The 24,261-nt window shown below is 40.1% G+C and overlaps 2 protein-coding genes across 3 annotated transcripts in view; one reads left to right on the plus strand and one right to left on the minus strand.

Moving 5' to 3' along the window:
- On the minus strand, positions 1-23,990 carry LOC145458241 (integrin alpha-11-like). 2 transcript variants are annotated; one of them, XM_080336566.1, is made up of 28 exons: positions 22,510-23,972; positions 21,345-21,588; positions 19,547-19,664; positions 18,829-18,997; positions 18,001-18,157; positions 17,807-17,895; positions 16,951-17,156; positions 16,320-16,402; positions 16,046-16,193; positions 15,258-15,337; positions 14,959-15,189; positions 11,234-11,434; positions 10,122-10,261; positions 9,916-10,064; positions 9,634-9,776; positions 9,426-9,532; positions 8,585-8,707; positions 8,042-8,207; positions 7,814-7,945; positions 7,450-7,538; positions 4,971-5,060; positions 4,780-4,888; positions 4,395-4,517; positions 4,163-4,294; positions 1,722-1,859; positions 1,476-1,580; positions 1,011-1,139; positions 1-676 (listed from the first exon to the last, which is right to left on the minus strand). In XM_080336566.1, exons 1-28 carry the CDS (start codon positions 22,707-22,709, stop codon positions 533-535), a joined length of 3,945 nt encoding a protein of 1,314 aa, XP_080192692.1. In that variant the 5' UTR covers positions 22,710-23,972; the 3' UTR covers positions 1-532. The 2 variants fall into 2 exon arrangements, with proteins under 2 accessions (XP_080192692.1, XP_080192693.1); XM_080336567.1 differs by lacking the exon at positions 1-676 and having other exon boundaries at positions 1,113-1,139; positions 1,476-1,575; positions 22,510-23,990.
- Positions 1-24,261, plus strand: part of LOC145458237 (integrin alpha-11-like) — a 329,408-nt gene that overhangs the window by 23,602 nt on the left and 281,545 nt on the right. The gene's annotated exons all lie outside the window — the stretch shown is intronic.

The following is a 24,261-nucleotide window of genomic DNA, read 5'->3' on the forward strand; positions in this document are numbered from 1 at the left end:
AGAGAGAGAGATTTTTATTGCTTCATTAACCGGAACATTAACAACAGAAAAATTGAAGACTTGAAAACAATAATGCATTCACAATGATATAGGTGACTGTGCGTGTTTCTTTCTGTCTAACAGTACAGACGGATGCCGGGAACAGTTGATGAGGGGAGTCAATATAAAGCATTACATATATAGGTGTGTGTGTGTGTGTGTGTATGTGTATTTTCTGAGTAGGACGTTTGGTAAAAAGATTTAAAGTGAATCCACCGGTCTAGCAAAGGTATTAATGTAATCTATAAGCAGTAGACGTCAGGGATATCTATAACTATATATCTTCCTGGCAGTACGTAACTGTGGCAACTCCAATTACGCTATCCTATCAAATGTATGGTAAGTTAACGTTACTGAAATATTGATATATTTCCATACGAAAGTAGACCAAGCTTTCGCGTGGTAGAGTAGGCCACTGTACAAAGTACCGCGGAAACATACTGACAGAAGTCATTTCTATGTTTACTTGATGAAATGAGAACGTGTTAGTGATTTATGCAGGTTGATTTGACGGAGCAGTGTTTTCGTACAGCTCGCTTTCGGCCTCGTTGCTGGCAGCACCTTCTTCTTTCACGAGTTGTTCGCTCGACTGGTGTTGCTGTAGCTTTGTGCGGTAATTATTTTCAAAAAATCCCGCCTGAAAGGAGACCATCTAATTTTAATAAGAGCCATAAGGGATAAGCGACACAAATATAAGCAAATATTAACATTATGTGATCTAGTTAGTCAATGGCGAATTTTCACTGATGATTTCCATTTCGTGTATCTTGGATGATTTCGGATTCGCTGATATCTAATTCTTGAAAGTACAGACCATGGTTTTTAGTACAGATTATGGTTTTGGGCTCACACGAATTTGAAATCTGAAATTTGAAAATTTGAAATCTGAAAATCAGTTCAGAAGGCCATTGACACTTTTCCATCACGCGGTAGCCTGATAGACCTCAAAAATTTTGCATACAATGCCTTACCTTCCACAATATTAGCGTCAGCAGACAAATGACGAGGAATCCAACGGCCGCAGCAACGATAACGAAAGTTAACTCGCCTGTTGTCTCCGTCTCCCTGATTGGAATATATTTTTGAACTTGCACAATAATCTGCGAGGAAACATCAAGTCAGACGTAAGTGTCAGAGCCGAACATGTTCAGCGCGGAAGGGCAACTCTATTGTATATTAGGTCCTGCTAATTGGGATGACGTTTCCAGTCTAACTACGAATCTACATGTACTATCCATCGTACGTGAAGATATCCCGTTTGGGATACGAGGAATTAAAGTTTTTTCTCAATGGACAAGGCGTGGTTTTATCATCCGATAATGATTGTGTTTTAATGAATTGCGTCTTTTCATCTTTTATCTTTATGCATATTAAAAATAAATCTTGTCGGTGTCAATGCAGAGTTGAACTTGCACTAATCGGCCTAAATTGCTTACTTCGTCCTCGTCAAACATCCGTTCCCCATGCTCACTATATAAATTATCAGGAGTCTCGATTGACGCGATTGAAAGTCGTGACCTCAAATTTAGGAAGGTCCTGTTCTGAATAAAAACAGATATTTCCATTCATTATTCGCTCGAAATACACATTAATACGCTTTGCGACAATTGATAGCCTATAAATACGCTTTTCAAAAATTGATCGCCTATCGATATGCATATCACGAGTGTAATTCAACTCACGGTCTGTTGGAATGTAACACTGGAGCTCCACAGCCTGAAGTGCGCTACGAATGAGAGCTCCCTCGTCAATCCGAGATTTGCAACTTCGCATTTCAATTCTGCGCAACTATGGTTGGTCTCAAATGCGCCGTTACAGTTCTAAAAGTAGCAATATTCAGTGGATATGCAAGCATGTTTTTATGCTTTGTGCAACGCAAATCGCTGGGTGCTTCTATGTGTTCGTTTATCCTGTCAATATAAGTATAGGCCAACTTCCTCGGCGTCTTTGGCATATTTGATCCAACCGTGATGATTATCGAGGAAATGCACACGATATTGATAGCACCAATAGATCACTTTCTCTCGACTTGGAACTTCTTTTCCGGTCGATCTTAGTCCATAGCGATTATAAGCAGAGGTGGTCAGTAACGAAGTAGGCTACTTCTACTTTTTCGAAGTACTCAAGTAGTTTTCCTCTACTTTTGGTACTTACTCAGGTAGATCTGATTTTCGCTACTTCTACTTAGTAATATTTTGTGATCTACTTACTTACTTTTCGCTATTTTCAGTTTGTCAAGTAGAAGTAGTTTAATCCTCCAATCGGGAAGATAGCCTGAGGAATTTCGGGGCTGTTTTCACGGAGCATCAACATTTCATGTTCATAAAATTTGAGTAAAGCCCAGAATTTTCGTTGCGCGTCGCGCGCAGTGGCTATGAAGTATAGCCAATATGATTTCACTATGGTATCTGTGAATATAATTTAGGTAGCCGGTTGGCGTGGTTCCGTTCACACCGCGTTGTCGCCCTTCGCCATATCAAATTTTTCATCACAGTATATAATATTATAGCTCATCATAACGTTTGAAACTGATGTTTCGCAATCTAGCATTTATGCCTACTTATCAAATCGTAATCTAGCAGTCCATGGCGTGCCCTAATCTGGACCATGAAATACATGTTCCGGTTTTAGATATAGTATTTATATTTCACTTTCAATTCCCGTGAGTTCTAATTAATATCAGTTCTTTTGTCTGGATAACATACATGTTGAAGTATAAAAACAAGTGTGGTAATGCCTTTAATTTCCGGAAAAAAGCTACACAATATGGCATTTTTACGACCCACCATATTTTTTATTAATGTTTACTAATTGCGCCAAGTCTTTACACCGTATCCTACAACTTCTCCGTATTGCTCTTCGATGGGGGAGGGCGCCATATACCATGATATTTTCTAAAACGTGCTGTCCGAGTAAACAGAGGATTAGTATCGCATTTCCATATCAATACTATTTTTTTCATCCCATGATGCGGACGAATTCTTATGCAGTCGAAAATTGGATACCTTCTGGTATGCAACAATAAGAATCAAGCTCTGCACCTTTCGCATAGCTCAATTTGCACCTTTTGACAATCCATGTGAACGAATTACGATCGTTTTCACAACTACTTACTTACTTGAGTAGATTTAAAGTCAGTCAATTCTGCTTCTACTTCAAGTAGTTTTAGGTTGCTTCTGGAAGAAGTACTTTTACTCGTACTTGAGTAGATGTTTTCGTCACTACTTCTACTTCTACTTGTGTAGCTTTCTGGACTACTTTGACCACATCTGTATAAGCGCATAGAAATATCAGATTCTTCCCATCAAGGCTAAATTCCCCAACTGGTTACAATTTAGGCTTATAGTGTTATAGATCAGAAACGTTGAGTATACAATTTGGGATTGAGTGCAGTAGCCGTGTTGCTTGGAACGACACTATTCTCCAGTATTTTACTGGGACTGATATGACTTGCAAAGTAGTACAGACGTATTTAACTTTAAAAGAATATTTGTACGATATTGTGGTCGTACCAGTGTCACTTGATTCATTTGAAACTTGCGAGAAGCAAATCATGGCTTTACACGCAGGTATACTAGACTGACACGATATGGGTTATCGAATGATGCGTCAGAGCTCGTACATCTGCGGCATTATTACTATATCTTCTGAAACAGGGATTATCCTCATTTTTCTCAGTCCGCCCTCATCATGTTTTGAGTATTAGGCTACGATTCAGAGACGACGAAAAACGGTCAAATTGCTACAAAGTACACGTGGAAATCGACTTTTTCTGGAACTGCCGCGGAGGTTGTCTAAAAATAGGTTAACCGAACGGGAATTGTCCATGGAAACCCGCATGTAAGTTACCGACGTGGATGGCTGACTTTATTTATCTTTTCAGTAGTCAACTAAACTAACTGGATGGTCATCTTTATGTGTATAAATGTCCCATATTTATTTATCTTATTGTAAGTTGAAAAAAGTACCCTCTTCTTCGGTTCTTAAAATATGGTCACCCTATCCGAAACCTCTTCGGACTCCGAGGTGAGGTTCATAATTGTGCCCAGTTAACCTATGATTCGTCTGGACTCAATAGTGGAAAGTCAATGGTGCTTTAATAATAATAATTTATTATTCCTACCAATTCATCAGCGTCGATTGGTTCCGTGGCTGGCGTTATCGTATAAGATGTTTGATTCGTGTCATTACCAGCCAATGGCTGGATCGGTAACTGATATGGATTAACCTTTGATTTATCGCACGAACACGAAACCTGTAGTGCAAAGATGATGTATCATTAAAACAATTCAACGTGGCTGAAAAATGAAATAAGCATGCAAAATTTGACGTTTCTAACCCTAACTAAATCTTACCCCAGCGTCGATGGGCGAACACTCGACATCGTACAGATATAAAAGAGGATTGTTGTCATGTATCAACCACGGCCATTGGAAGCTCATCACGCTTTTCGACACAGCTGCATATCCAGATTTGATCTATTGAAACATGGAATCTGGTGAATAGGAACCATGATTTACTTACATTATACCAAGGACACAACACCTACGTTGTGTGCTTGTACTTGGCTAATTTATTACTGTACATTTGCACACGCACATTACGCATCCATAACATCCAAGATATTAAACGCCGGTTGGGAAAATACGCGATTGTAAAAAAAACAGCTTTATAAATATTAGTATACCTTTTAGTGTATGTAAGTAGCCCATAACTCAATGTTTATCTACTTTATTTTACCTTGAATCTCATAGAGATATCGGATGAATTTCCTCCAATATTCGATACACTGCTGATGTTATTGTATATATTGGTCGAATTTATTGTAACTCTCGCGTCACTGCTTTGCCTTTGAAGGAATCAAAATATCAGTAAACATCTCCATATACCTACATTAGAGTCCTTTAACAAAATGTTACAAAGCAACTGACTTTTGTACATCCAAATATGATACATATCGGATTGGCCTCTCCCCGTACCAAGCGTTGTTTTCTGGATTGATTTCTTGCGAGTATGGTGAACTGGAGTCGTCACAGCATGAAAGAGGAAATAGATTTGCATCGGGACAGCGTTGTGGTGGTAAGCAGAAAGTCTAACAAATGGCTAAACTACATTTCATGTAAAATTATAGCGGTAGAAGCAACCGAACAGTAGGTACACGAAAGATCCTTTTACCAAGCATATCTGATTTTAGAAACATTTAAAAACCTGCTCATATATATGGCTGGAAGTAAGGCGTTTGTATTTGGAGAGGGTACTGAATACGTCGATACCACATTTTTTAGCCTTCCTGTGCTGGTTCACGAAAACCGATGCTACTCAGCCCCTGGTTTGTATGCCCATAAGGACCTATTCACATTGGCATAGAAGTGTAAGCAAAACAATATACCAGAAACTGTCGTTTATCTAATTTGCACCCTGTGCTATATGTTGGAATTCGGTGAAGTACAGGATTTTCTTTAACATTGTACCTACCAACTTCTTATAAAAGTACATGTGTACCAGAGTTGGATCAATTACATTATTTCAGTGTAATTACAATTACAATTACAATTACTTTCATGCATGTTTCAATTACATTACAATTACAATTACTCCATGCTAAAAATATCAAATTACAATTCAAATTACAATTACTCCTTGCATGCTTCAATTACATTACAATTACAATTACAATTGCTGCTGTTGAACATGTAATTGAATAATCATAAATTCAACCGTGCTCCTTGACAACCGTAGCGTCGTAATTAACAACAATTCAAGTATTCATGTTTCATTCATGATGCGCAAATACCCGTTAATTATTAAAAAGAAAAAACGTTTTCGAACTATATGCAGTATGTCGTTGAAAAAAGTATTATAATATATGCAAGTGTTGGATTTGCGTATATAGTATATAATTAAAGAAATAATATCATTTTTATCGAGGGACGTAGGAATTAGGATGAGGAGTAAAAACAGAACCGTGCTTTGTCAGATAAGACGTTATATAATATCCAGTGATCTGGTTAGTTAGCTAGACGAAGTAACGATGCAGCATCGTGATCTGAAATCGTATTGTAGATTGCCAACCCACTGATAGATGCGCAAGATGTGAGTCACGGATGAATGCACCGACAAACGTACTGCAGAGCCGCCTAAAAGCAGCAAACCTTGTAGTCCTAGATCTGGCGATCCAAGCGTCTAAATTTGATGCATCTGGTCTTTATCGTACGCTATCGATGCACTAATTCCGAAAATACAAATTAAAATCTCGTCAGGGCAATGTAACTGCTCCAAAATAGCCGTTTAAGGCCGACTGTTTTGAAAAGTGAGAGCGCCGCAGCAGCATGACCACAACAATGATCAATTACGCCCAGCTCCTCCTCGCCACTTCATCCGCGTCAGCGGTGTCTTACAAAAAGCCTAGAGGTGGGCCGTGCTATAAGTCGGCAGTTACGGAAAATAACAAGAATATCGGCCTGGTGTAAATGACCATAGTAGTCGAAAAACACCATGAATACCCCAAAAACAAACAAACAAACAAATTACGCCCAGCGATTGTTCAGAACAATGCCGATTCCCAGACTTTCACGACTATTTTGGGATGGTACCATTGCCTGGAAATATACTTTTATTGCGGAATCAGTGCGACACTAGCTTCCGATTAGGACCATACATATCAAATTTCGACGCTTGGATCGCCAGCTATGGGACTATCAATTCTGCTGCTTTTAGCCGGCTCAGCAGTTCGCTTCTCGGCGTATTCAATCGTGAGTCGCGTGTTGAGAATCCATCCGTTGGTTAGTAAGCTAATAATTGTATACAATGGCAGCCGAGGCCAGCATAGCGGTAAAAATAAAAAAAACTTCGCCCGCAAGGGCGCAGTCAAGGACTTCCGCAAATGGATCCATCAAATTCCTTGTCGACATTTAAAGAGAATGCATTATAAGTCAATTATTTTATGTTGTGCTTGTCAGGTCTCAATAGCAATTTAATGTAATTGAAATTGTAATTGAGCAAAATTTTTGGCAAATTACAATTACAATTACAATTACACAAAATAAAAATGCTTCAATTACAATTACATTGAAAAATGTAATTAAGTACATTCAATTACAATTACAAATTACAATTGATCCAACTCTGATGTGTACACGTGTACCATTTAAATATTACATTGAACGCTCTCTTATTTTAGACCTCATTTCATGCTGGTGATGTCATATTTCGAGATATACGACTGTTGACATACAATGTTCCTTCCAATTCTCTACTATAGTTGCTGACGAATACCCTTGACGAGCGTCAGCCGGAAATATTGGGGTTCATTTCAATATGAATAAGCTATTCAATTGTATATCAAAGTACATCTCTAAATTTCAGCTTAAAACTGTGGACAAAATACTAAAATAAATTCAAATTTCTCACTTTAGATACGTGCTGATGTTGAATTCGGCGTTACTGAGGAATAGAGTGTTTTTCAAACTGTCGGTTAGGACGCTTATTTCGAAGAAACACTAAAAAAGAAAGAAGAGCCAATATAGTTTAATTTCATTCCACGACAATATTAACGTATTCAAGTAATAATGTGACGTCGACCAAACTTTGTCTAGATGAAACACTTGTTGCATCGTTTTACACGTTGGTAAATTGTGATGTTAAAATGACATAAGATCATTTCATCTCTGAAATATTTTCATCGCATTTTCGTTGATAATACTCGCTTGCCCAGAATAACATAATATTCGTAAACTGCCTTTGCAAAAATCCAGTCTCTAATAATGGTCCTTACCCAAGAATTAGGATGCATCAGTACTTGCTGATAACGTAGAATCTGTTGAACCATGTTATTGCTCTCTTGCGATGTGGCTTCAAGCGGGGAAATACAAGATTCCGATTGTGGAAACGCAGATATAGTTTTGACCTAAGAAAGTAAACAAACAAGCATAGTACATATCGTAGTACGCAATGTTGGCCCAAGTGCAGGTGATGGTGACAGGTTTAGTGCGACTTGACCGACCTGGTTTATGGATATCCCTTTGGAATAGCTGACGCTTATGGCAGGGTCAAAGGCATATTCGCCGTAATTCGTCCAATTCACTCGAATCTGTAGGGCAGATGACGCCGTGGACTGTGCCACTACTAATACAGTTCCGTTCTCAGATATGTCACGGACTGCTGCTCCACTGTAATTACAAAAGATCGAACCGATAAAAAAACTGATAACTGCAGATGGACAGTGGTTCGCAGCATATCAAAGTTCTCACATGCCTGTTTCCCGAGATGCGACAATACAGTGGATATTAATCGGGTATTAAAGATATAATAGCAAGTAGGCTGACCAACAGCATGCAATTAAATCTTGACTGCACACAATAACAAAAAACGTGTATTTCACTCATACTCAACCATTCGTATGGGCGTGAAAGCAAAATTCGGTACCAGGAAGTTTCGATAGTTTGATGTGCACCCTACGATGGTGTATATGGTAAATGCGCCTGTTTTCTACCACGTATATTACAGTACACGTTGTTACAATAAACACGGTATAGGGAGGTCTTACTTTTGTATTTGGAATGTCGGAGATGGAAGCATATACGCAGCTAAATTCAAGTCGGAGTTGCAGATCATCTCCTCGCAACCGGTGCTGACTTTTATTTCAGCGGAGTAAGTGGTAGGCAGATTTCTGGTGCAAACATAACTGTATTACGTGGTGGCCGCGATGGATAAATTCTCGGCCAATGCTTTCGTACAAAATGCTGGTGACATTCGTATTCAAGCATGGCATTCAAGCGCCCAAAGTGACGGTCGTATATTAGACACTACGTTACGTATATACAGTGTCGGAATTACAAAATCGATTGCAACGAACTCTATAGTTAGAAGAAGCCGTTCCGTATACACGCCGTGAATAAATGAGTGTATACCATCAATCAAAACTTTAGATTTGATTTGTGTCAAATCTATAAATAGTATTCCACACTCAACTGAATTGACATTTGTTGGTACGATTCGCTCAGAGGAATAGTTGAATATGCTTTACTTTTGAAACCGAATCATAGGCATTGCGGTAAAATATATTTGCACAATGTACATGTACAGTAAACACAGTTGTACACGCCATTATTGCGCTAATTGTTCATGATGATAGAATTTTCCATGACCAGATAAGTCGTAAAAACATTCCCCGGTATTGACAGACAGAAGATTGCATATCAATGGGGCAAACCACAAATCATTATAATGGGCCCCGCTGGAGTCTGACGGCATTGTTCCCAGTCGCATCGAACCAGGAAAAGCATATTCTATAGTTGCGATATCTACATTTCCTAGTATGATCAAAGTCATACTGAAGACTTTAATCAAAGTGTTCTAGCCGGTTAAAAATTGATTTCACCATTCACCTGTTCAACACAGAAGAGAAAAGAACGTCGAGGTGTTCTTGCTGTAGTTCAAAAGTTATTTCCGCTTTGATCGGTGCATGAACGTAATCGGAGTTTGACATTTCCATCTTAAATAAAAAAGGAGGTGTATGCATTGAATGAATCTGACTTCACTGACACTGCAAGTTACAAATCAATCAAGCATGAATGTGCAATGCCTCCTAATTACCTTCAAATTCACGCTCTGCTGATAACAGGAATACAGTCGTGTTAATGAAACATCTTCAGAAAATGTTGAGTCCGAATCGGAAAATAAAACTCGCTTTCTTTTGAGTGAATTACCGGTATCAATTTGCAATACGTATCGAATCCCTAAATCATAACAGCGCCAAAATAATCTGTGTTTGAGATATGAAATGACCGGTTACGGTAATCAATTCTCCACGGAGCCCAATAATGTTAGCAATCAGTCAACTGCAACAAATTTCGATATGACTTTCGAGATGCGAACCTGTCCCGTTCGCTGAAGTAGAACCACTGACGTTGAAACAATAGTGCAAGGTCGTGCAATTGATTCCTTCGTTTTTCAAGCAAATAGGAAATGACATAGTTTCATCGGAAAATTTTATCTCCACCGCAACATCAACTATCGGTCTTGTCCTGTTAATGTAGATAGTTTGATTGCCTGTAGCGGTATGCACTGGCTGCGGGTGTTACCTTAACATCGTCAGATGTTCGCTTTTTGGAGATGCAACGATTACATCCGGGAATCCGTTATCGTCGATATCTACATTGCCCTGTAGGTACTGGCCAAAGTATTGAAGCTCAGGTGCGGTAATATGCGAAGGTTGGATTTTCTGGTAAAGGGATTCATGGAAATACCCGATAGTACGCGGTAGGGTTGTGTTTAAAACAAAAACCAATTCAAAACAAGGCCCTTGTTTAAAACATGTTTTTTACAATAATTTTTTAACATTATTTTCAAGTCATGACGTCACGCACATTCAACTGTGACGTCATAGTGGATTGATATTCACTATTGAAAATATAGGGGAAATAGGCATATAGCTCCTATGACGAAATAGACACTATAGAGTGTAATGCGTTGGGGGCATTAGCAAGAGCTGCGTATTAAAGGGGCACTGCACTCTAAAAATGATGTGGTCTCAAATTGAAGGGCAAAACGAAAGAAAAATTTTGGCCACAGCCGTTTTCTTCAGAACGCCACCGTAATGGAGCTGTAATGTATTGAAATTTCCAGAGTTGCAGCACGCAGAGATCGAACTTTATATAGTTGTCAGCCGATGTTATGAAGGAAATATGTCGTACACGCCAAGGTGGTTTGGATACCGCGTTCAACGGAAGATGTCCACTTGTCCAGTCAGGAGATTTATGTCAAAATCGGGCCTAGTGTATTCTATTCCCTTCATAACATCGGCTGACAACTATATAAAGTTCGACCTCTGCGTGACTGCCGGAGCGTGCTGCAACTCTGGAAATTTCAATTTATTACAGCTCCATTACGGTGGCGTTCTGAAGAAAACGGATGCGGCCAAAATTTTTCTTTCGTTTTGCCCTTCAATTTGAGACCACATCATTTTTAGAGTGCAGTGCCCCTTTAACGGCTGGAGCGGTCAAAATAGAATGTACAGTGCATCGTCGAAAAAGTGATCTTTTAGGTCAGGAGTATGAATCAATGCCTTATAAACCCACTAGTGGTCACGTCTGATTAGGTGATAAAACTTCGAATTTTCACATAATATTACAAATTTAGTCATTCTGAGGCCTACCTGATCAGACACATCTATGTCCGCAATTTCCCTATTTACCTGACTGAACGTTGATTCTAATCCATTACTCGTGCCGCGAAAGATGTAGACCGCCCCTGCTCCGTCGTGGGCAAGTGGTGCTCCAATAACAACGTCATTAAATCCATCCCTGTCCAAGTCGCCGGCATATGCCATCGCGGTGCCGAACCGCGCTCCGATATCATCGCCACGCAATACCTGAGGCACGTATGATCGGTTGGCCTGCAATTTGCCACACATTAGCGCGGGGGTTGAAAAGATAATTTCCCATCAACCTACAATAGAGTTCTTGAACTGGGTCTGTAAACCAGTTTTAGGGCAGACTTGGGCAATCTGCGGCCCGCGAAAAGTTGCAAGGAATTCAAAACATAAAACCAATTTTAGAATGTTGCAGCGTGGACTAAATCCATAGGCCGAATAAAGCAGAGTTGTAACCAAGTCACAAGGCTACGAGTCACAAGTAAATCTCACTTTTATAGTTTTGACTCGAGTCAAGTCGAGTCATTTTGAACTCACCACCGAGTCAAGTCCGAGTCCAAGTCAACAAGCAGAGGGTCGAGTCCGAGTCATGGTGTTACGACTCGAGTCCGAATCCAAATCATTGTGCTGACTGCTCAGTTTCCAGTTAAAGTCTTGAATACCCACTTTTTATAGCTCTGTTAGGTGATATCGAATGGTTCGCATTTATAATATACTAATTTTCATCACTTTTAGCAGTTTCTAGTCGCATTTTCAAGTATCAGTACCAATAGACGAAATCCCAATAGTGTTGTTACTTTAATATTCCTCGAAATTACAATGAAATGTCGGTCTTGGCCGTCTGAGTCTCGGGTCATATGACTTGGTTCGAGTCATGCGCAATGACTCGAGTCCAAGTCGAGTCAATACACAAATTGACTCGAGTCGGGTCGAGTCATTTCCGTATTTTGTGAAAATGACTCGAGTCAAGACGAGTCATCAGAAAATCGTGACTCGAGTCGGACTCGAGTCGAGTCATGACTCGAGTCATTACAACCCTGGAACAAAGTAAACCGGAAATTCGTTTAATTTGAAGCCTGTTCATTAGTATGCCCCCATTGCGCAGCCTACGTAACTTGCATGCGTACTCCTGATTCAAAACAAAGTCAAGGTAGCAAAGTATGCCGTAAAAATTAAGGTTACAAGCAGTCACTTTTTCCGTATAGTGTAGTTCAATCGTTCTTTGTTGCCATTGTCACATTACGAATTACACGGACTGTGCTTCAAATTGTGGCGTGATACGTTTCCAATAGGGACGGTGTGAACCTCTGAAAGGTTCAGGTTCGCGTGAACGCGAACCTTTTTGAAAGATTCTGTGTGAACGCGAACGTGAACCTCATGACGTCACGTGACGTCATATTGTTAATTCCAACCCTACATTTCAGTGAATTGAAAGCCTATATTAATGTGCAGTAGTACACGATACCTAGCGACGACTCGGGCACCTTAATGCCGCAATGCTGAAGTACGTATTGGCGTGTTAAACGTCGCCAAATGCATCAACTGGGGCAATCAAATGACATAATAATCCCATAAAATCAATATCTTCCGTTGCTTCGCCAACTATTTCGATGACGACTTGCAAGGGTGTCTATACTTGCTACCGATATTAACCCATCAACAATAAGTTATACAGCAACAAGCCAACACCCCAATCGCACGGATTTGGTTTTTATGACACAATAAACATATGAAATCAAGATTGACACCGTACGCCTGCTTGATTTTTTTTTACATCAGACAACGATATCAATTCCATTGATTGGTTGAATAAGCATCATTAGCTGACTACGTATATGTAGTGTATTTCGCCCGTGATGTTGTTTGATGATGATTGTGGGTCAAGCTCACAACTTAGAGTCATTAATATTCTCAAACGGAAAGGTGGATATTTCGAGCAAACTTTTTAAACAAATCAAGTGAATCTTTTAGATTGTCAAGGTGCATGCTCGTTTAATGTTGATTTTTTTATGCTGGCAGCGCTATGCATAGAGTGGCCCGCAGTTGAAATACAACAAATTTCCACCAAAGGTGTTATAATGAAGTGAAAATTGTAATAAATGAAAAAGGTTCACAGTGCAGAACCTACCAAGGTTCGTTTGTGAACGTGAACCTCTAAATTACTGAGGTTCACACACAGGACGCGAACGTGAACCTCACGTTCACACCATCCCTAGTTTCCAAGTCCCTAATTTGTAAAACAAGTCAATCAGTGCTTGTGATTACTATGAGTCATCATCACCCATTAAGGGTGAACAGGCCATGTAAAAAAAGAAACCCGAAAGCTGAAATGCAAAGAAGGTTTGGAGCATTAAATATTTGTTAACTGGAGTTTACTGTTCACTTCAGTTGGTGCCCAGCTGGTCGCCGTGTCTAAAAGAAGTATAATGTGAATTGGTCTCAGGGATATATAGAACCAAGCTGCACACTTCTCGGAAGGCAGCGACCACTAGAATGTGCTTCGTAGTATTCCAGGACAGTTTGATGTCTTTATAGACAAACCTGGGCAGGGCAGTTTCGAATTATGACGGCAAGTAAAAATAATTTTTTTGTTGATTTATCGTCACTTTCTCATTACCTTATATCAACACAGCCACTGAGCAGCATTTAGTAACAATGTAATTCACTGCTTTCAAGTTACAAATAAAATCATTACGCCAAAGAATATAGTTGAATTAGTTACCAAATTGTAGGCATGAAATAGCCTAGATATAGTTGAGTTTGATGTGATTACCTTCCAGTCACCGGCCTGGGAAATATAAGGGGTACGCGCAAATCCACACAACACTAGAAAGGTTATCGATAAAAAAATTAAGAACCCCTGGTATACAACTATGTGGGCTATTTTTTCGTATATGCAGCAGCGTTTTGCACTTTGTTTGGAGCTAGCTCGCATATTCTGGATTCAAACATCCAATATTAAACTGGTTATAGGAGGGGAACTCCAGTATCCAGTTCCAGAAACAGGTTGGTATCGTTTTGCGGTCAGTTTGGGAGTTTTCCACGCATGTTACAGTGCAAATACATAGGTTTATACAGCCGGGCTGCGTTACAGTTCACTTCATCTTACACTTATTGCTCATAAAGATCGGGATGGATGCACAATTGCACATAACACGCTCGCATTTGTACACCAATATCAGCTGAGCCATACAAATATTTTTCAGTCGGAGTTTATATCATTCCTTGGCTAAATACCACCTGGTGATAAGCGTCGCTGCCGCTGTGCCACCACTTCCATCGGCTATGCTATGTGTTAAGTCATAATAGCACAACGATCGATCTCAGTTGAATCTGCGGTGAATCGCGGTAACTATGGTCGACTACATAAAAATTATCGCTATCACCTGCCACGAATAGATCGAACGCTTCGTGCGAAGCAACTATCAATAATGAAGGATTCTGACGGTTAGATAACAAGGTTTGATAGGACTAACTCACAGGCTAGAAATATGTTCCTGTTTAGACGGAACATTGCGTCTCTTTTAACGCATTTTCGCCATCTCGATTTATTCTTCAGTAGGTGTGCAAGACGACGAAATGTTGACCATTGCTTACTCTAGTCTAGTCAGAAGTGGCTAAATGTTGCGATCTTGTGTGTCTCGCTTGGTGGTCGCAACATGGTAAGTATATTACTTCATAAAGTTGCAAATGTCTAAACACCATGGACACACAGCATTGCTAGGTGAAAAATATTAACACAACCAAATATACTCATTACTACTTACCCATGCTTCTACCGAATTACCATCTTCACTCATGTATACGAACACTCGACCTGAATCAATATCATCGCCACTGTACAAAGGAGCGCTTATTAACATATCATCATTCTTGTCTCCGTTTATATCCACCGTCAAAACAGATCCCCCAAAATATGTTGCTACTTGATCGTAATTTGGAAAAATTGTCTTATCGCACACTGGAGATTCCCCACTACGTGTTTGACAGAGCAATACCTGGATATGAGTCGAATAAAATGTCCATACGTTATCACCTTACAATAAACCTATCAGAATGCTCATACCGCGCCAGTAAATAGATGTCTTGGTGCTCCTGCTATGACATATTCAATTCCGTCAAAATTCCCAGTGACAAGAGAGAAACCTTTGAACAGACGTTGCATATTATGTGCCAAAGTGAGTTAAGTATTTTCACAACCCCGAAAAGCCCTTAATCCGTAAGATATACTATATATATGCCTGTATGTGTAACGATTAAGCGAGAGGCAAAACAGCTGGGATCAGTCGCCGGTCGTCATAGAGATAGACGTGAGCTATTTCAACGCAATTAGTGTACGTCGAAGTGTGAGGCTTATCGATTTTTGCTGTATCCTAATTTATCTCTCTTGCTGTTATCTTGAGTCCAAAGAGCAATTTTCTTAAACCCACTGTTGTTTTACGTTGACTGGCGTTGGTGGTCTTTCGTTGAATGTTCAGCGCATCCACTTATCTTTTCAAGCTTGGTAAGATTGCAAATCGATCAATATTGACCAGATAGAACAAATCGCACCCGTTCTATTTCTCACCGAAATTTACCAAGGTAGTAGTTAGAAGGCTGCTTATTGTATCTGCGGTGATCGCCAATGTACGATTCCACATCTTTCGGATTAAATTTCTAACGAGGTCAGGTGAGTGCATTTTGCTCAATCCTGACGAATTCGCGTATTCCGGTGTATGTATAAATTGTATATAATTCATCTGCACTCGTTTAATTCTCAAATGCAGGAAACATCCATCCATCAAACTACACATATACAACTGTCTTGTCATATCTGAGTCGGAAAAAGACATTATCAATCTGCTCAGTGCTTACCAGCGAGAGAGTCAGCGGTGCCATTTCGCAAAGCTGCGTTTATCTGAGGAAATTCCTCCTGGGCTAGGGTTGCGCCACTTTTCAAATCAACACTCATAATATTTCCAGACTGTAGAAACATTCCTGGTCCACCGACAAATAATTGATCCTGTGACATCGGAAATCGGCATCATAGAATGTATTTCATAGGCAACATGTAACCTCTTGTGGCGTCGGAAATGTCAACATTCGCGTTCGGCATTTCGATTTCATGCGATATGTAACCTATACCAACCTTGCCAAAAGCGATTGATATCCCGAGTTGAGGGTTGGCAATGTCAGCATTTGGATCAGAGGAGCCAGCGCCGGCGGAAGTTCCTGCAATATCATTTCGACATCAATAACGTTCGTCGATAAATTTCTGATGAGATGTTAAGAAGCAAACGGCCTTTTAGATGATATATAGTTTCGTATGGACAGATGCTGGGCGACAAATAGTTGATATACCATATTATAATATAACTCCTTCGCCTTCAGCAAGTCCAATACTCATATATGCACGTCTAGTAATGCTACAGGTGGACATGAACATGTATAGATTGTAGATTTATAACAATAGGCAAAAAAGTCCCACGGACTGCGATTAAAATGAAATTGTAAACTGTAATGAGATAAATTGATATTTTTGGGATATAATTGAGATTATCGATCTTTGTCATCCCAATAAAATACCGTATTTTCAATCCTATAGAAAGAGATGCCAACATACACTATTATATGGAGAGCTTGTGGGGTATTTTATCTGTTGTTTGCAAGATATAGTTTGTTTCTCTAATGAGCTAATTGCAATCCATCATCTTCTTTCTTTCTCAGGGTTAGGGGCAGTTAACCGCTATACAACAAATTTTAAACCGCATCGATCTCACCTTCTAACGATACAGCGGACGAGATGGAATCAGTCAGTCGTGCAATCACGGTGCTCAGTTTTTGAAAATCATCCACGGTCAGCACTCTGTCTTTGCTGTATTTGTTCCCGTGTGCAATATATGATGACTGCATGGCGTAGTCTTCATAGTTGCCCACAGCAACCACAAACGGTATTACTTTGGTTCCTTGTATATTTTTACGATACCTGCAAGATATGAATCATTTCGTATTAGCAAGTTGGCATTTCTTAGGGGTGAGGACACATTGAACCATATCCCTTATATTCATTTGCAGTCGGTTTATGTCTCAATCGCACAATGCTCGAAACGAATATTTGCGATCCCATAGCCGACCACGTTATTTTCGTGAGTTTTTGAGAGAAGATACCGGTGAACTATGCAACTAAGGTGTAGATTACGTACCCAGACTATTATGCATACATGCAGTAGTATATATATATATTTATTTTGCAGGCTATTTAGGCTGGCTGGTGCTAAGCAAAAATGGATTGCTGAGGATGATGATGAGAACACAACAATGACAACAAAGTGCCTATGACATTATGGTGCGATATCGCAATATAATTTTAAGTATATACGCCTGCATATATGGACTTCAGATGAACAATGATTTGTTATCATCCTCACATATGCATGTGCTCGGTAATCATGTACAACCTGGGGCGCAATAGGATAACTATCCACACACCATTTGCATAGGATATGCAACCGTCATATTCATCTATCCCCGATTCGACTAATATGGTTACGATTTATGATTTCTCACAGTCCGAAATATGCGTTAGGTTGACACTGCCTTTATAGTAGGTTAATTTATACAATAAAACATGAATACCAATTCGATATATCCGTTGCTCCACTTGTCTTGCCGTCAGTAAGAACAACAACAATTTGATGTGCATCGCCTTCTGACTTGAAATCACACTGGAAGATAAGCACTAATTCTATAAAATCGCCCCGCTACTGATGTAAAATGTTTTTGTTGCGTACGATTATATTTCCGCTCCAAAATAATTTACATCTACTCACTTTCAAGACTCGGTCCAATGCCAAAAGTGTGTATGTTCTACGACCGTTGATATAGATCATTTCATCAAGTTTCTCCTTTATTTCATCAATGGTAAGTCCATCCCGCAGGGTATATGGCACCACATACTCCGGAGAGTTACACAAATCCTCCTCGTCACTGTTTATTGTCCAGCAATTTAAATGATAATATCAAATAAATCTTGGGACGTGTTTAACTTATTCAAAGAAAGCTAATGGCTTAACGCAAATGTACCAGATTGGAGGAAGGGAAAAGACAAATTCAGGATTGCATCACGCGTATCGTCAGGCATGCATAGCTTAAAGGGGCACTGCGCTCTAAAAATGATGTGGTCTCAAATTGAAGGTAAAAACGAACAAAAATTTTTGGCCGCAGCCATTTCCTTCAGAACGCCACCGTAATGGAGCTGCAATTTATTGAAATTTCTACAAGACCAGCTGCCGCGGCAGCTTAACCCGTTACATGGCACGATATCTTCACCGTCGCACTTGCTCGACGCGATTAGGCAGTCACGCAGAGAACGAATTTTAGATAGTTGTCAGCCGATGTTATGAAGGAAATGTGTCTAAGTTTCGTTCTCTGCGTGACTGCCTTATCGCGTCGAGCAAGTGCGACGATGAAGACATCGTGCCATGTAACGGGTTAAGCAGCCGCGGCAGCTGGTCTTGTAGAAATTTCAATAAATTGCAGCTCCATTACGGTGGCGTTCCGAAGGAAATGGCTGCGGCCAAAAATTTTTGTTCGTTTTTACCTTCAATTTGAGACCACATCATTTTTAAAGCGCAGTGCCCCTTTAAGATATTACTTACGGTTCGAGGGCATATTGTACGACTTGTGTTTGTACAGTTTCGCCGAAGGATCTGACGAGCTGTTCTGTTACATTTATCACCCAATTCTTAACAAGTTTGAAATTATCTGGGTTAATGCTGCCAGACCCGTCCACAACGAAGACAACCTCTACAGAACCGGTGAAGCAATCTAGAATAACGAAAAAATTTGTAGTAGTAATAGACATCCCGTAACTCTTGACAAAACATTAGTTTTACTTTTTCAGGGAACTCAATTGAGTTTTGTCTATCTACACCAGGCCCAAACTAAACGAATTGGTTATTTGTTTAGTACTTTCACCCTTACTCCAACATTGTTTGAAGTAGTTGATGCAATAGTTGTTGGATATAGATTTACGTTATAACGGTCGAAACCACAGCTATTTTTGGCGCTATAGCGATGATCATTATGTAGCAGTCTGCAAGATGTAGTTCTGTATTTCGGAGGTTTTCATTTGCGAAATATGTGATGAATTGTCGCAAACTATACCAAGTTTTATTGACTTCAGTTTAACCCACCTTTGTTATTCCCCAACTTAAAATAGTTTTGGAATGATTTGGACATCACTATGACTGCTTGCGGGTGAGTAGAAATTGCAAAACTGAAGCTTACACATGAATACGAGTGAGTATTATTGGATCTTCTGTCGGTAATGAAAAATTATACCTGATAAACAACGACCACATATTTTCAGCCTACCTGTTTCATTGGGCCATCTGATATATTCCCAGTAGATATCGTTCAATCCACCCACGTAGCAAGCTCCAGGAACGTAAGTTACATTTGGACACAATCTACGTCGAATGGGCGCGCATACCTGTAAAGAGCACGTGAAGCATGAATAAAGTTGAGGTCGTTACTAATATGCCAATATGAATCGGAGTTTATCGCTTTAGAGTTGGAGCCGTCTCAAACAGAACCGGGTCACAGTCCGATTGATTGGATTTTAGTCATAACTTCACTGCACTAATCAAGAGAGTAGACAATATGCTGTCAATTAACAGATACAGTGTGGTCAAAGTCATTGTTCTTACTCCGGTATGCCTGTATTAGTACAGTTAGTATACCCGAGTACTTCTGTTGTACGCAAATTTTACAGCGAAAATTAGAAATAGATGTAACGAATTCTCAGGCATGCCGAAACGAATTCAAGTAGATATACAAAATAAATATTTCGATAAGTACTTTTGCAAATTTTAACAGGGGCCAACGATAAGTTATCATGTGCCCCAATTTTGACAAAGAGCTACAGATTTTTATCAGTCAATCGCAGGTGGCCGTACTTTCATGCAAGAGGAAGCGCAACATAACTATAGCATAGTCATAGTGTATGGTTGTCATACGTCCGGAATTTCCCGGACATGACCGAAATTTCACTCTGAAAACTCCGGCCAGGCGGCGCGATTTAATACAACGTATATTGATATTAATAAGGGGACCACGCACCATCTTCGCAAAAAATGAGTTAAAAATAAATAAGAATAACCACTGAAATAAGTGTAATTGTCATCGTAATTATAAGATAACACATATTACGCGCGGTATATTCCCAGAGTTGGTTACGGCGGTTTGGATGCTTTCGTTTTGTCAAAGACAGATCTTCTAAATCTGGGGGTCATTTGCCCTTATTCTGGGGATCGCGAAGATGTTGGACGTTATCTGCTTCCAAAATAGGCTGTGAGCAAGTCTGGGCAAGGTGATTTTTTTTTATTAATCAGCCTATTATTTTTTTAGTTGGACCGCGGAACATTTTCAAATTGCAAATAAGCTCGCGGCAATAAAAGATAACAAACGGCCGGATATGCAATCTACTGGTGTATTTAGTAGTATTATATGGATGAGCCACTATTATTGACAGAATCCATTGGTTGCAACACACAACCAGATAACCGTACCGATCTAACAGTATAGCAAGGCTGTCACACACACAACCGACGGGTCGGATAAGGTTCACCAGACGATTTCATGCGACCCGTGAAGTAATCTGTTGCGGACCTAAGCAATCACCAGAGCTCACATTAGAGATGGCCCAACTCGAAACCAGTATGTTCTACTCCACTCCTGTATAAAGTCGATAGGCGAAGCTTTGCTGATGTGACGTCATAGTTACTGACAATGTGTTCATACCTCATTGTAAAATCCGCCGCTAGTGGGCGCTAAAGAATGTCTGGAATTTGAAAACAAAAATATGGTAACCCTATTATAGTAACGCCGCAAACACAATTTTCCTACAGACTATTCACGGATTCAGTGACAGACATACAGATTCTATTTCGCCCGATTGTTATGACCATTTCACTCTTAACAGTGGTGCAAACATGTCCATAAAATCCACTCTCATGTTCACGAAGTCTCAAGAATACTCGTGGCGTATACGTAGAAAGCGGCCACCGCAAATTTTCGTCTTCTCAGTTTCCCCCTATAGATAGGTTCTTTAATGCCTGCGTTAGTGACGCAAGCCTATATGTCTTGGTCAAAATTGGCGCAGTCTATGTACCGCGTAAAAGGAGTCGTTCTTTCTCGCCATGCTCAACCCCAATGCATCCGATGATACGTCATGGTCAGGTCTACGATGCGTAAGCCTGCTCTCCGGGAAGATTACGACGGAACTGCAGTTCACTTCCGAAAAGTCGGCCGCTCGGGACGACATGGACGCATTGACTGCAATATCGCATGAATAGATAGCTCCCTTAGAGACGGTTTCCCGCAAACTTCCTGGCCTGGGTCGCCCGAAGATTAATCTGAAAAATGAAGGTGATGATTGTATTTGCAATGCGCAGCCCTTGCCAAGACATTCATTAGCCTTGACAAAATATGCATCGGTTTGCTTTCAATGTCGGGCGAGACAGACAATGTACGGGCTATGCCACTGAGATTGATTTGCTAATACGCGGTTCATGATAACGCACACTATACGCACGAAATACGATGGCATGACTGAAGAAATTGCCGATTTGTATCAATTATACGACCAACGCTTTTGTCGACTTTTTTCATAAAATATAAGCGATCAAGTTGTCCGAGACGATTTTTGACAAGCGGATTTATTCCAACTCATTTTCCAGATTTTGTCATTTATTCCGAACCCACGCCAACATGATGAATATAGTTACGGATGTTTTTCGATGAGGTTTACTAATCCATATCAGTACACATTGCTCATTACGCAACTTAAGCACCGTGGCCTACTATACGCAGCGTCGCTGCAACATCCTTATTATTGATGGTCAAAACTTCATTCATATCAAAATACTGACTTTCAGCATCAGACACGGGATGTTATCACAGCCAAAAATTTGTAAACACACCCAATATATTCGGTAACTTAGATCGGAAACGTCAACCACGCAGTCTCATCATCGTCAAAATAAGCGACAGAAGTCATTTATGTGAGCTTGTGATCAACGCCCTGATCGTCACAAAGTGCAATAAAACAGGCATGTTCAAAATACCAAATTATTTTTAATATGATACAGAACTGGCGTTATATTCTTTGCGGTTGCATAAATGGCACATTCTAGAATCTAGATCATATGTACTGTTATGACGTCATACTGGCAGAATCGAATCACTAAGGTACTCTATTTTGCCAAGCCTTACTGATAATAACCAGCGTAACAAAGGCGGTCTAGTAGCAGCATAGTGTATGATCCGTGTCTTACCTTGCGTTACCGTCCCCTCTCATCCTCAAATCAAACGTATACCCCGCGAAGCTCGATTGGTCACCATACCAATTGCTACCTTCTGCAGCTTCACGAAGATTCACGGTGTGACTTTTCCTTATCTCTACATTGTGACAATGCACCAACGCAAACGATAATACGCCGACCCAAAACCAGCTACTGCTCAGGAGCACAGACATTTATAGGCGTAGCGACAGCGGCGCACTAGATCAAGTGATAGTGAGTTAATGTCTGAACTTTCCATCGTTCGGCGACTGATTATAATAACATTTAGATGATTGTAATTGTGTCACGCGGTTACTGCGTTGATTCGTTTATACTGCACAGTGTACACGCAATGCCTGACGTCATGGCGCAATACGATGTGCATAGCTTCCGTACTTTCATCACAGCATACTTCCACAGACGAGGAAACTTGCGTGAAATTAGGCGATCAGCACAACAATAGGTTATAGGCGATATGCCCGATCGACACTGTCATTAGAAATGCACGTGGAACCAAAGTGAGCTTTGGAGAATCGTGTGGCGGTGCTGTATGACATTCTAAGTGAAGTTTTTAAAACTATATGTCCATTATAATATTAGCAGCTACAATCTATCTGAGCAATACTTATAAGGTCACATTGAATTTAACACGCGAATTCAGACACTTCAGACATAACGGACCTTCAACTTATACTGATTGCTACCACACACTGTAAATTAAATGGGTGAACAAATAGGTCGATTTTCAGACTTTCTACATGGCGTACGTTGCAAGTCAACTCAACGATGCTTTCCGGTATGTCATTCTGCATACGCACCTCCGTCTGTTGATGTGAATTATTCTATTTCCCCACTGCAAAATGAGTCTATATACAATATACATGGGGTGAGGTAGCTTCTGTTCACGTAAACAGGTCATGCATATGGCATTATAAAAATGGGTGTATTCCGTTCATTTACACATTAACTGGTGAGGATTTGAAAGTTGAATTTTGTACAGAGGGGTGTCGCAAACCTGTTCGACATCCTACCTTGTGGTGAAAAGTCAGAAACGTCATACTTTCAGGGTGAAGCTTATAGGAAAGTAGCTGAACGATTTTTATTGGGACTAACGTGAAAGGCAACTAATGATATTGCAGTGCCTTTATCTCTACTAAAGGATTCCCCTCTCCACTTCTACGCCGATTAAATTTGAAGCCATGGTGGATTATCGCTCATGATGTCATTCGATAATTTGTTTTGGCGTCTTCTCAAAATGACCGAAAGCAAAGGCAACTAAATCTCTATCAAAAATTCAAAGCTATCAACTCTGCTACTATACTATCGGCGGTCGGCTTCCAGCTTGCGTCTTCGCGGCGTGTACAACCCCTCCTTGTTCGTATGCAACCAGGCTTCGGAAACCGGCCGCTTTGTCACTTGTTTTGATATTATATTACTCCGAAAGCTTACATTTCCGAGTACTAATACTACCGCATACTTAGCGGTGATATCAAGCAGGTGTCTCGGCGCATTTATTCTTACCCGGTGTGGATAGCGAAAAGCACCGCCTGTCTATAAGATCCCTCAACGCTTACAGATTCTATCATTCGGTTATACCGTAAATTTGTCGCTCAGTGTGTGCTAACGAGACGTAATACTAATTTACGTGTCTTGATGCTTATAATTGCATGGAATCATAACATATTGCTATATATTTGTAATGAATTTGACAAGCACTATTGAACATAAATGAAAAGGTCGCAGCAA

This window comes from Botryllus schlosseri, chromosome 16 (genome assembly GCF_051294905.1).
Source record: "Botryllus schlosseri isolate E-star chromosome 16, Bs_hap1, whole genome shotgun sequence".
Lineage (NCBI taxonomy): Eukaryota > Metazoa > Chordata > Ascidiacea > Stolidobranchia > Styelidae > Botryllus > Botryllus schlosseri.

Coding starts and splice junctions, on each gene's coding strand:
- LOC145458241 (XM_080336566.1), bottom strand. CDS start 22,709: ATGTCTGTGCTCCTGAGCAGTAGCTGGTTTTGGGTCGGCGTATTATCG. Junction 8,708..9,425: donor TTCTCTTCTGTGTTGAACAG/GTGAATGGTGAA, acceptor TGTTTGCACCAG/AAATCTGCCTACCACTTACT. Junction 5,061..7,449: donor AACATCAGCACGTATCTAAA/GTGAGAAATTTG, acceptor TGACGACTCCAG/TTCACCATACTCGCAAGAAA.